The following is a 14039-nucleotide window of genomic DNA, read 5'->3' on the forward strand; positions in this document are numbered from 1 at the left end:
CAGCTGAGCCATCTCACCAGCCCCAGACAGTACTCTTAACCACTGAGCCTATTGGTGCTAATCTTTTTAAAAGCATGCCCTCCTTAGTTTCAGCTTCAGGTTGGCTGATAAAACTAAGCTAACGTATTTATATTCTTACTCTTTGCTCCCAATTTTCACTATAAAAGTAAATAAAGCAACTAGTAATAGCGTTCGTCCACAGCCTGGACACCTTATCAGGCCTGAAATTTCCTCTGCCTAAATTCTTTTTAAACTTGGTCTCCAGCAGTCTTAGCATAAACAAAATGGTAAACAAGTTCTTGTCAGAATATAACACTGGTGACCTCTAATCTAGTTGCCAACTGTCATCTATGATAGTGGATATTCTAGGACTTCTGTGTTCCATATTTCCAAGGTCTTACATTTTCCTCCCACCAACCAGTCCCAAAAGCTTAGTAACTATTTGATAAGGTTAGCTACAGCAGTGACCCTGCTTGTCCATCACCAGTTTTCTGTGTTAGTTTCCCATCACTGCCCCTAAGGACCAGACAAACAATTTCAGAGAAGAATCCAACATTGCCCCGTAGAGCTTTTATTCTCAGGACAACACATAATGGTTCACACTTACAAGTAGTTTCTTAAAATGACTGACTTCAAGATAATTTTCATCATTGTTTTTATTTTTTTCTGTAATAATAGATGTTAGACAGCAGAAGTAGAACTTCTCAAGATGTCCTTTTTCTTCCCCCAAGATGTCCTGTAAAGTATTTTCCCATTTCATCTATTAAATGAAATCTACTTATGATAATTTTCTTCTCATTTAGATATTACCTAAAAAATAACATGGAAACAGAAACATTGTGTTCTGATGAAGATGCTCAGGAGCTACTTAAGGAGAGCCAGCTATCCATACTGCAGCTCAGTACTGTCGAGGTCGCCACCCAGCTGTCAATGAGAGACTTCGATTTATTTCGTAATATTGAACCTACTGAATACATTGATGATCTCTTTAAATTAGATTCCAAAACAGGAAATACTCACTTGAAGCAATTTGAGGATATTGTAAACCAAGAGACATTCTGGGTTGCCTCAGAGATTTTAAGTGAATCAAATCAGCTGAAAAGAATGAAGATTATTAAACATTTTATTAAAATTGCTCTTCATTGCCGAGAATGCAAGAATTTCAATTCCATGTTTGCAATAATAAGGTGAGTTTGTATAAATACCTATATAATGACTTTTTTCTATAAAGATACCATTGAGTTGTTTTGTTCTTGTTTAACAAAATGGCATGACATGTGGTTACATACCCAGTGAGACTCCATTAGAAAAACCTAATATTTTTTTTTTTGTCAGTGGATATTAATCACAGACAGCTTCTTGGTTAAGAGTGGGGGCTACTTCTCCCTCTTAGTGCTGGGACCTTGTCTGGTTTGAATTTAACACAGGCTCTGTGACGTGTGTGCATCAGTCTTGTATCTTGAAGGTGGTGTTTTCCTGGAGTCATCATCCCCTCTGACTTTTGCAATCTTTCCCTCTCCTCTTCCAGATAGATCCATGAGCCCAAAGACATCCCATTTACAACTGCATGTTCCAAAGTCCTGTCGCTCTGCATGTTGTCTATTTGTGGGTTTTTATGTTAGTTCCCTTCTGCTGCGAGAATTCCCTCTGATAATAGCTTAGGAAAACACTGATCCCAGCCTGGTGTGGCACCTGGGGATTCCTGATAATGTTTCTTGGGATCAGTGGCTGATAAAAGAAATATAGGTAGCTAGAACAGAAGGCTGAGAGGAAAGCTTATTGTTGTTGTTGGTTGTTTTTGAGACAGAACCTCTTATATATATATCTCTGGCTGGACTGGAACTCACTATGTGCACCAGGCCTCAAACTGACACCTGCCTCTGCCTCCCCAGTGCTAGATTAAAGATGTACACCGACACAGCCAGCTAGGAAAACTAATGTTCAACTTTTGAATAAGCATATATCTACATGGCAGCCCACAACTATCTGTAACTTCAGATCTAGGGGGTCTAATGTCTTTTTCTGGCCTCTGCAGGCACCAGGCACGCATGTGGTACACATACATACATGTAGACAAACACATGCACATAAATCTTTAAAAGGTAAAATATGCTGCTAACACCCCAAACATGTCTTGGTCTGTTTCTACATTCTATCCTAGTGATTTAACTATACTTGCTAGAGCTTTAAAGCTTTAAAGGTCTTGAGTTCTCAGAGAACTAGTCAAGCTCTTTGTTCCTGTCCTTGTCTTTTCTCCGGCTGTTGCTGGCATGCTTGATATGAGCCTCAGTTTAGGTCTTCTAAAAAAGTCTTCAGAGTGTTTTCATTTAAATTACATAGAATATATAGATTTATTTAGCAATGGATCCTTTACCCCCAAAACACTGCTATACTTCATTTTCCCTCTGTGATATTCATAGTTTTATTCATATAAGTCTTGAACACTTCTTTGAATGTTCAGTATATCTTACTACTGAATGGCATCCTTATATTGTCTTAATTACCCTACAATCTGATGGAAGGTATATGTATGTGTGTGTATGTATGTAATCATGGTAAGTTTGATCACATTGTTCTTTGGTCTTGTGGTTTGTGAATTTTAATGTCATCATGTCAGTTCTATGATGGGTTCATCAAATGTATCCTCCAAAGGCAAGTATTCTTTATTCTTTTGCTACATGTAGTTGTTGCATACTTTCTGAATGGGGACTTTCCTGTACTAGCTATTTACAAAGGCTCATATGAGAGAGAAGCTGGGGAACAATTCCTGGTTAACAGGATTGACCTTGAAAATTATTTTGCCTTTGGCTTTTTAAGTGAGTGGAGAGTGGCAGCCTTAGGGCTGTGTACAACTTAGTTTCTCCATGCTATCCTCCTGAACAGCTTCCTTCAGGATTTATCTTTACAGGCACTGATTTAATATTACTACCCCTGACACTCATGTTGAAGAAATCAACCCTTCCTGGTGGCAGTGCACAGACTTTCTTGCTCTTATTCGAGATCGGGAATGGTTCTTTGCCTTGTAACTTTGGAGACCTGTTGTTCAGCCTTCCTCCATTCTTTAGCTGCACGTGTCATTTTTTGGTACCTCTACTTACTGCTGTTTAACCTTGGCTAATTTTTGACAGTCATTCTAGTTTGGGACTTGGCTGAAGTTACATTTCTGTTTTATCCTTCTTAGAGTAGTGGGGAGGTGATTTCTTAGAAACAAGGGTGAATAAACATTTAATTCCTACCTTAAAATTGGAAGTTGGAGAACATTTTACATGTAGTGGTATAGGTAAAAATCAGAAGCCCGAGAAGCAGGGGACTAAACTGTAGGAATGTTGAGATGTATTAGGTGCACACTGTTTATTGATAGCTGACCTTTGGCATGCAGCATGAAAGTAAAGGAATGAGGAGAAACTGCTGGCTGGTGGACGTAAGTATTGTTTTCAACTTAGGGAATATCTGAACTTGTTTAAAGTGCATTGCAGCAGGGATAGTGGATATCTGGAGAGTTAGGGGACGAGATTGGAGCCTTGAGATACAGAAACTTGAATCAAGAGTCTACCTCAGTCGGTCATGTAAACTGTTTCAGGTCAATGTTGTGTAAGTTAGTTGATAAAGAGCAACACTCTGATGCTTACGTTCTTTTTAACTCTTATGTGATTGTTACAGTTATCTCTTACATGCAGAGTATAGAGCAATTGTTATACTACTAGAGATCCTCTGGAAGAGGATTTTTCTTGTTTTAAGATTAAAAGAGTCCTTTTTGGATTTGGTTTTTTTTTTTGTAGTTCTCTTTTGTTTCAAAGTATTAAAATGGGCCCTGCTTATTATATAGAGATCATGGTATATAGATCATGGTTGTGTACTTTATTTACCTACCCTTTCCTCTGAATCCATTCTTAATGTTTTTATTCTCATTTTGACAGTGGCTTGAACCTGGCACCAGTTGCACGACTCAGAGGCACTTGGGAAAAGTTACCAAGCAAATATGAGAAACATCTTCAAGATCTACAAGACCTTTTTGATCCATCTAGAAATATGGCAAAATACAGAAATATTCTTAGTAGTCAAAGCATGCAGCCTCCAATTATTCCACTCTTCCCTGTTGTCAAGAAAGATATGACATTTCTCCATGAAGGTATTGGAAGTCATTTGAAAATTAGCATGTTTAGCTTTAGCTGCAGCATTTAATCTATTATCCACTTCAATATAATTATTTCATGTCACTAAATCTTCATACAGTTAAATGCAGTGAATTTATGACATCTAAAGCTATATTGTTGACAGTAACAAATTGAAATGTTCACAGTAAAAGTTCAGATATAAACTTGACACTGAGATAAAACGATTTTCTGACACCTCCCTAGCACTTAGGCATGTACCAAACATACCCAGCCTTGTATTTGCTTTAAGCTTAGTCATGGTTTTTTTCCTTCCAACTTGTTAAAATTTAATTCTCACATAAGGAAAAGTGCCAAAACAAATGAGCAACTTATAAAATCTGGCACCATTGTCAGTTTTATGGGCAAAATTTAGTGTTACCAGCACCCTAGAAGCTTGCTCCTGCTCCCTCCCAACCTCCCTCTTCCTCTCTTCAAAGGTGACTTGTGTCCTGATTTCTAATGCCACAGTTGAGTCTCAATTGTTCTTGAACATTAGACAAACAGATTCACAGAATGTTTGATTTGATTTTTGTCTTATTTTGGTCAAAAATATTAGGATTAGGGAGAATGTTCACTGTTGTCCAGAACTGCTTAGCTTGGTGTTCCATGTCTTAGTGCTGTACAGTGATTCATTCTAATTTGTGGGGTTAAGTAGTTCCCATTGTTGTCCTGCTATGAAGAATGCTGTTTATTCTCTGTTCATACTCTCTAGGCAGATGTAGTCTTAATGACGATACAATATATTCTTAGTAGACTCTGTGATTCAACCCTTAAAAAAAAATGGTGTGGTGGTAACGTTGGTTTCTAGCACTGGGGGTGTTCTCACTGCTCATCCTTGCCATTATCTGTTAAATTCGGGCTCTGTTTTACACATTACAATAACTATGTGCTTGTATATTGATAGTTTATAGTTTTTAGCTTATAATTCGTACTTGGATGATTGTGGATGAGGTTGAGCACCCTCTGCACTAGCCCACTTAACAGTTACCAGTTGGATTCCTTGCTCACATTGTAGTAGATTTCCTTTTTTGTTTACAATTTCTACATTCTCTTCTATATCCTGGGTATAGAATAACTTGCCCTTTGACTGTTTTAAAGTTATTTTTGATGAGTAGAAATTCTTATCTAAAAAGTTTTTTTTAATCTTTTATTATTATAGTTCATTTACAGTCTATTTGCATTAACTTTTCTCTGATAATTAACTTTTCCTACTCTGTTCCCTTAGTAACCACATACTGTTTTTCTTTTCTTTTACTGTTACACCAGATGATGTGTCAATGTGTTCACCAATATTCATTAATGTTGTGTAATTTCAGGCCATGTGAAGAACTTGAACTATTCAAGTTTCATTTACTCATCTCCAATTTTATTCACCCATTGTGCTGTCACTCCTACATTGTTTTACTATCAGTTACTAAAATCAGTGTTTAATCTCATGTGTGTCTGTTTGTGCTTGCTGCTGTTTCTTTCATCCTACGTTTCTGTGTGTCCATGTGGCTAGTGAACTTTGTGGTTTTGAGGGCTTTGTTTAGTTGTTTAGGAGTTTGATTTTGTTTGGTACATCAGACACTATTATTACCTTAAAGTGATAGAGATCTCAATTTTTGTTCACCTGAAAGTTCAAGACTTCAGTTTCAGAAATGTAGTTTGGATTGGCAGCTGCTTTCCTTCAGCATTTTGAAGTAGCATCCATTGTTAGGCTCCCATGGTCATGATTGAGATATGAACTGTACACTTACTATTCTTTGCACTGCCCCTGCTGATGGCTGCAGTTGGGACCTTTGCCTTCTCGTGGTTTTCTATTCTGCTAGGTTTTGTAAGGTATGAGGTTTGTAATTTTGTTTCATTTGTAGTTCTGACTTACATTGCTGGGTCATATTAAAATAGATTGATTATTTTCCTTCAGTTTTGGAACATTCTGTATAGTTAGTTTTTTATTTGCCCGTTTCTGGCATCAGTTTGGGGCTTTGGTTTTACTTTTGTCTGACTTGACTATTGTGCCTCTTTCGTCTCACAGCTTCCTACAGGTTATCTTATTGTCTTGCTGTTCTCCGAATATTGTCATTCTTGTTGACAATCCTTCTCTTCAGCTGTGTCCAGTCAGTGAAACCTGTCCCTGAATTCCTACTCTAATTCAATGTTTCTCAGTTTTACTGTTTCTTTTGTTTCATAGTCTCTGTTAAAATAGCACTGTTGGTTTTGTATCTTTGAACATGTTCACCATGGGTATTTCAGAGTTTCTCTAGAGTGACTCTGAAATCTGGGTCTTCCCTGGTTCTCTTTCTGGATTATCTTTCACATCTTGTCATGTTCACATTCATTTTTTTTCTTGATGTACATTCGTATTTTTATTTGGGGGGGGGTTGTTTGTTTATTTGTTTGTTTAGAGAATAGTGAAAAAGTTACCCCCCCCCAAAAATTGGAAATTTATGACTAATACTCTGTTCTTCCAAAAAGGATTGAACCTTGCTCATTTAAGGCTATTATTAATCCCAATTAATCCCAATTTCTTTAAGATTTTATGTGTGTGTGTGTGTGTGTGTGTATGTGTGTGTGTGTGTGTGTGTGTATACACACACACATATATATACATACATACATACACATACATATACATATTCATTACATAAACATATGTATATATGAGTGAGTACACTGTAGCTATCTTCATACACACCAGAAGAGGACATTAGATCCCATTGCAGATGTTTTTAAGCCATCATGTGGTTGCTGGGAATTGAACTCGGGACCTCTGGAAAAGCAGTTAGTGTTTTTAACCCCTGAGCCATCTTGCCAGCCCCAATCCCAAATGTTTTTAATTCATTTCCAGGTTTTTAGGCTTTGTTCCAGTCTACATTTGGTTCATTATTATCTTCAGAATAAAGTCAGAGTCCCAAAGCAAAACATGGAAGTTTAATTGGATTTAATTCTATTTTATTCTTGTTACCTCAAAGCACTGAAGGACTCTATTCAGCTCTTGTTTCAGCTCCCTGTGCCCTGTCTGCCCTTGCTAACTGTCATCAGCAGGGAGAGTCTCCTAGTTGCCTAGTCCTCTTGCCTCAGAATTTCATCATCATCACATTACTTAAGAAAAGATCCTCGGGCTGGTGAGATGACTCAGTGGGTAAGAGCACCCGACTGCTCTTCCAAAGGTCCGGAGTTCAAATCCCAGCAACCACATGGTTGCTCATAACCATCCGTAACAAGATCTGACGCCCTCTTCTGGAGTGTCTGAAGACAGCTACAGTGTACTTACATATAATAAATAAATAAATCTTTAAAAAAAAAAAAAAGAAAAGAAAAGAAAAGAAAAGAAAAGATCCTCACAGACTTCTCACATACTCTTACAACGTTGTTCTCACTTGAGCATGGTTGGTATTGTTTTGTTTCCACCTGGCATTGAGGCCACGAACCATTCCTGTGACCAGTGTACAAATACTACTCACTTACTATGAAAAGGGATGTGATGTAGACTCAGAGAGCTCTCAAATTTGGCTTCAAGGCTTTCCCTGTTAGAAAAATTGGGTTGCACTAACAGCTACAGACAAGTGTAGTTAAATGCTACTATCTATGGTCAGGCAGACTGACTTTTGAACACTGACATTCTTGCCTGATGATTCAGACTAGGTAAGCCAATTAATCTCTTCAAGAAAAGGTGACAGCCTTCAATTTGTAAATTAAAAACTCACACACAGGTATTTTCATACCAATGATTAAAGTCTCGGTGATAAATTCGGATTCTGAGAGAGAAAAAGTGAATATGAGACCAGAAAATATCCCTATGACACAGCTACCTTAGTTTTAGCTCATTTTTACCATTTGAGAAAGAACTCCTGTTTTACTTAATCTCCCACTATTTACTCCTGTGAGTATATCTGTTACTTCTTTAATAGTTTTTATTTCTTAAAAAAAGTTAAGAATTATAAATCAAAAAATAATTGTAGGCCGACTTAATTATTAGTAAGTAAAAGGGCTCAACAGTGCCTTTGTCACCTGGCTAGCCTAAGTTTTCAGGTGCTGTAGCTTCCTTCAATAGAACAAACCATGAACAGAATGAGATTATGTGCTGTGTAACTAGGGCACATGACTGTGAGATAATGAACCAGTTTCAGCAGCCATAGACAATCACTTCCTGTATTCTGTATTCGCATGGGAAACACAGCTGTTAGAAACTCATCCCCTGGGGTCAGGACTGAGCTGTCTATGAATTTATCAAGTCTTAAGAGGGAGTGGGGGGAACACTTTGATTTAAAAAAAAAAAAAGATTATCTGTACTCAGGAATGATAACTGAACTTGTGCTACTTAGAGATAAAATTGTAATTATGGAAGTTTAAATATATATATATTTCATAGGAAATGACTCCAAAGTAGATGGCTTAGTAAACTTCGAGAAGCTAAGAATGATTGCCAAGGAAATCCGTCATATTATTCGAATGACTTCTGCCAACATGGATCCTGCCATGATGTTCCGTCAGAGGTATGACATGGAAATCATATTACGGTAGCATCAAGGGTGGTAAGGTAATGATGTCTGTCCTTTGTTGTGTACTATGCTAAGTGTTGTATACACATCAGATTCCAGTAATCTTTCATTACAGTAATCCTCACAGGTAAGCAATAGTCAACTTCCCTTTACATCTGAAGAAATTGAACCCCAAGTAGTTTGGTTTTATTTTTAATTTATGTATGTTTGCCTGCATGTGTGTCTGTGTATCACATATGTACAATGCTTGCAGAGTCCAGAGAAAGTGTTGGCCTCTCTGGAACTAGAGTCTCATGCTTGTAAGTAACCATGTAAGTGCTGGGAATTGAACTCCAGTCCTCTGCAAGTGAGGTCAGTGACTTTGACTGCTGAACCATGTCTCCAGGCCCTCAAGCAGTTTTTATTTAACTTGCTAAGATTTGAGCCCTAGTTTTTCCAATTACTTTTCTGACTATACCAGTAGTTCTGTATGGTTGTTATATAAAGTACCAATAAGCAAATAAAAGAAGAATGTTGAGCTCCCTGAAATCATCTGAATACAAATTGTCTCATCTGTTTTCTAACCTAAGTAGTAAAGAATTCTACTTCTCTTTTAAAGTCCTAGCACATCTAACTAGTACTTCAGTTTTCTAGAACATTTCTTTCCCAAAGTTACAGTTATACTGTAACTGTTAGCTTGCATGTAAACTCTTTCCCAGAAAGTACATTTAGCCATGCTACATCTTTATTAGAGTTTCATTTATCTTTTAATTTTATCAGAGAATTCTTTCTGGACTCACTTTATAACTGAGGCTGGTTTAGAACTCATGATCTTGCCTCTACTTCCAATTGCTGGTATTACAGGTGTACACTGCCACACCCAAAATGAGAATGCTTTTTTAGTTTGATACTTTGTGTACTCTAAAGACTACTACAGGGGCTGGAGAGATGGCTCAGCAGTTAAGAGCACTGACTGCTCTTCTGAAGGTCCTGAGTTCAAATCCCAGCAACCACATGGTGGCTCACAACCATCTATAATTGGATTTAACGCCCTCTTCTGGTCTGAAGACAGCTACAGTATACTTACATATAACAATAAATAAATCTTTTTTTTTAAAAAAAGACTACTACAGATTTATATAGAGAGTTTATAGAAAGTGTTATTAAGCTGTTTCTAGTAATTTTTGTAGTCTTTAGCATGTAAGTAGACATTACAGTTGCTAACTCTTTTTTTTTATCAGATTTTCCTTTTGGACCTCTCCAAATAGGGCATTAATAAATAAAATAATTTTAAGTGCATATAATTGCTATGATTTTAAAATACATATATTCTAAGAAAATAAAAATACTTGATACTTTATAGTATATGTTAGATGGGGTTTGTCTGGGAGAGGTACTGCTTTCACTATGGAGTAGTCACTGCTTTTCTTAGTAGCGGATCTCACATTTGCTCTAGTTTAGAGATTCTCAGAGTAGTGGGAAAGGAGTGCCAAATCTCTTCCCATCTCTTGTCTTTCTCTTGGTAATGTAATGAAGTGTCACTTCTCCAAAATGTGGAAACAAAAAAACAGCAAGAACCAGGGACTGAAGCACACCTGGAGGAGGCTTGTTGTCTGTCTCTGTTTTTGTTGAATGTCCCAGTACAGTGGACTTTCCACTGTCTCTTGTCTTATGTGAACCTCCATTTACTCATGCATCTTTTCATTCGGTACCTGAAGACATAATAAATTAGTTCCCTGCCAAATCATTTGATAGTGTACTAAGGTGCCAGCTGTACTTCCAAATTAATATAAGAGGACCAAGAGAGGATTCACTCAGTAAAATGAAAGCTTGAGTCCTTGTCAGTCCCCACATCATGTAAACTAGCTTGTTACCAGACAGTTAGAATAATCCTGTCTCAAAAGGGTGGAGGGGACAGGTTTATGACACCTTAGGAACAACACCAGAGGCTTACCTCTGCCTTAAACACACATGAATGTGCACACATACCCACATACATTCACACAAACACAAAATTAAAAAGAAGCAGCCTGGCTGTTTGCTTGGGAATAACCTGGGTTGAGTAAGAAGTGCATGGGGAAATAAATATATTTATTCTAGTTCAGTTGTTTCCACCAGTACCTAAATTATTAGGGTCCCATTGTATACTGGCTTAGAATTCCTCCCAGGTCAGTGCGCAAGTGCCTAAGTGTACACCACCACACACCACCACCCTTGCTTTGTTGCCTCTTATTTTCCAAGTTGAATTTGCTAGTCAATTTTTCTTGTAAAATACTTCATTAGAGAAATTTCTTCACTTAAAAATGGATTTATATATCTGTATATTCCTTGTAGTTTTTCAGCATTTAAATGAGTGGCTCCAAAAGTGTGTAGAGACTCTGTTCTTAAGACCAGTTCCTACACTTCCAAAAACAGAATAGAAAGTTTGAATGGAACACATGGTGTCCCATAAACTGCTTAGTAACACCATCCTATAATGGCAGTCAGTGGTGGCTCACATCTTGGATTCCAGCACTCAGGAGGCAGAGGCAGAGGCAGAGTCAGGTGGATCTCTCTGCATTTGAGTTCAGCCTGGTATACAGAATGAGTTCCAGGACCTCCAGGGCTATATAGAGAAACCCTCTCTTAGAAAACAAACAAACAAACAAAAAATCAACTAATGGCTAAACGGGTATTAAAAAATGCAATTGATCTAAAGCATGTTTCAAAGTACATGCTATAGAGGGGTTTGGCCTTCAGGACTCAATGTGTCCTTCCCAGTCCTTCATTTCATTAAAGCCATTTTTTACTGTTAAGATATAGTTTATTTTCCTGGTAAATTTTTCTGTTCTGTTCTGTCTGCATAAATTCTCTGACTCTCAACTGTTGTCTTTTTCCTGTGCTTTCCTATTCAAATCCATGCTTCAATGTTTGTGGCTCTTGCTTACAGGAAGAAGAGGTGGCGGAGTCTGGGGTAAGTGGGGAAACGAACAACTGGAATGAAGGTTGTGCAACTCTTAACATGTGCTGCATCCTTTTCATTAATGCACGCAAACCAGATGGCATGCCTTCTATTAACTCCGTCAGCCTACATTCTGACAAATGCCTTTTGCTAACAAGGTGAAAGTAGTGATGGAACTAGCCTTGTGTTGGTCTCAGTTTTGTTTGTTTTGTTTTTCCATTATTGGCATTCTGTAATCCCTTTTTAAATTTTATATTTAACAAATTCATGAGATGTAGACAATAATAACAGATATTTGCTGCATACTTCCTGTGTCCTCTACATTGTTGTAAGCTCCCAAAATGAATAACCTTTAAAAGTCTCCTTTTACCCTGTGAGCTGGTCTTTTATCCCCATGGTGCAGATGGGGAAGGTAAATTGCCCAGTCTTGCAGCTTATTGATGGTATATCCAAACCTAGACAGTCTGCTTTAAAAGCTGACTACACTTTCTCTAATTTCAGTGCCTGTCTTATGAAAAAGAACATATATGTTGATGTATAAAAAGTCTGTTTGTAAGGGTTGCATTTTTTATTAGTTTTACAGAGAGACGTATTTACTTAATCTGTATTGTAAAAGTGAATAGAGGTTTTAACCCCTCATCAGATCCACTAAATGCCTGAAACTTGAAGCTTAAGTTGAAATTTACTTTAAGTTCCTACCACTTTTGTATAAAAAGATTCCCTTTTCTCCCTAAAACTTCTTAACTGCTCAGCCTTTGTGGTTTAAGTAGGTTCTGGACTCTTCTTCATTGCTGGCCATCTGGTTTAGAGCCACAGACAATTAAAGATCTTATGCATCATTTTCCCAGACCTTTCATTTTAAGTAAGAAAACAGTTGGCACTATAGGTGCATGGAATTGCATACAGAGAACACATAGAATTTTGATGTTTAAAACTAATGAATGTGAAGTTAGATACTTAGGCTACATATAAGAATTTTTTTTAGCCTTGTCTTTGAGTCTTATTTGTGGTCTTGTTTTTCATTTGGTAAGCTTGACTTTCCTCCTCTGGTGTGTTTCTTGTGTGTTTTCTTCTACGTCATACCTTTGTGTCTTGGTCTTCCCTGGTTCTTCTTACTGAAAGTAGAAATTGATGCATTACTAACCCAGTAGGACATCTTATGACCTAGTGACCAAGCTACAGCAGCCACTGTTCAGCTGGTAGCATTTACTCCTATAGTATTTGGGGCTTGCAGACAGCAGGTGTTTTTATCAGTATTTGATGCTTTGGCAGGAGTTCAGTAGATACTTCATTATCACCTGTCGTTCTCATGCATTAGAACTTTGTAGGTTTGTTTACAAGCTGGGTTTATTATTTTGGATAACAACTAAGATAAAATTATTAAATGCTAGCATTAAAATTTTGTTTATAAATGTTAAGGCTTTGTTTCACTGAGTTTGATCTCTGGAATGCACATAAAAGTTGGAGATAACCAGTTCCATACAGCAGTCCTTTGACCTTCACAAATCCACTGTAGCATGCATACACATGCACACTCACACATAATAATAGTCACCACATTATAAGATGTTTTATCTTGTGTACCAAGAAAAGCCAGTGTAGTACCTTGTTTGTTTCAGCTTATTGAAATGCTTCTCACATGTCTGGATGCTGGTGGGATCTTGGGACTTCCGCAGCATGGAGAGGAAAGTTGAAGGGTCATAGCTGACAGGACAGCCAGCAGAGGTGATAAGGAATCAGCGAGGGGAGAGAGGAAGTCAGGCAATGGTCAGGGGAACTTAGCACCCCTCACTGTCTAACATTTCTTCTAATATAACTTACTAGCAACCAGGTGCTTCTTGATTTATGTTAAGTTTCACAGAATAAAGACATCAATGATTATCCAAGTGGTACTTTTCATTATATGTCTAGAGGTACAAGTCCAGTCACAATTAGAAAAAGCAAACAGAACAGATTATTCTTGTTATTATTAACCATATTAATAACTCCAATAACCAATTATAACTCCAAATTAAAGAAAGTATCTGAACCGTTTTTTTTTTCTAGCTACTGAGAATTTTATTGTCTTTTAAAATGAAAATTACCATAAAATAATTCAAAAGGCATTACTAACATAGTAGGGAGGATATTCCAGTTTTCTCTGGAGCAAAACAATTTACTTTTGACTTAGGGTTTCCATTGCTCTAAAGTGGCATCATGTCCAAGGCAACTTTTATAACGGACATTGAATTGGAGCTGGCTTACAGTTTCAGAGGTTCAGTCCATCATCATCGTCACTGACTTCATTGTGAACCAATAGGATATTAATAATTCAAGTTCATTTCGCATGACAAGCAGGACGGTAGCTCCTACCTTCTACAAAGCACATTTTCAGCACTACTCAAGGACCCTAAACATACACTTTGGTTCATAGCACTTAAGTCTAGATTGTCAGGCATGTCATTATAGGCTTAGTTTTTTTTTATTATTATTATTATTATT

The 14039-nt window shown here is 37.3% G+C and overlaps 1 protein-coding gene across 9 annotated transcripts in view; it reads left to right on the forward strand.

The window, feature by feature from the left end:
• The window catches only part of Rapgef6 (Rap guanine nucleotide exchange factor 6), a 172188-nt gene that overhangs the window by 132533 nt on the left and 25616 nt on the right, over nucleotides 1-14039 (forward strand). For 6 of the 9 annotated variants that reach the window (XM_029545917.1, XM_021212286.2, XM_021212291.2 and 3 more), the window contains 4 exons: nucleotides 804-1187; nucleotides 3918-4129; nucleotides 8509-8632; nucleotides 11547-11570. In XM_029545917.1, coding sequence (XP_029401777.1) covers nucleotides 804-1187; nucleotides 3918-4129; nucleotides 8509-8632; nucleotides 11547-11570 — 744 coding nt within the window. The remainder of the gene's footprint in view (nucleotides 1-803; nucleotides 1188-3917; nucleotides 4130-8508; nucleotides 8633-11546; nucleotides 11571-14039) is intronic. The other 3 variants (XM_021212287.2, XM_021212288.2, XM_021212292.1) reach the window with 1 other exon arrangement.

Source organism: Mus pahari, chromosome 14 (genome assembly GCF_900095145.1).
Source record: "Mus pahari chromosome 14, PAHARI_EIJ_v1.1, whole genome shotgun sequence".
Lineage (NCBI taxonomy): Eukaryota > Metazoa > Chordata > Mammalia > Rodentia > Muridae > Mus > Mus pahari.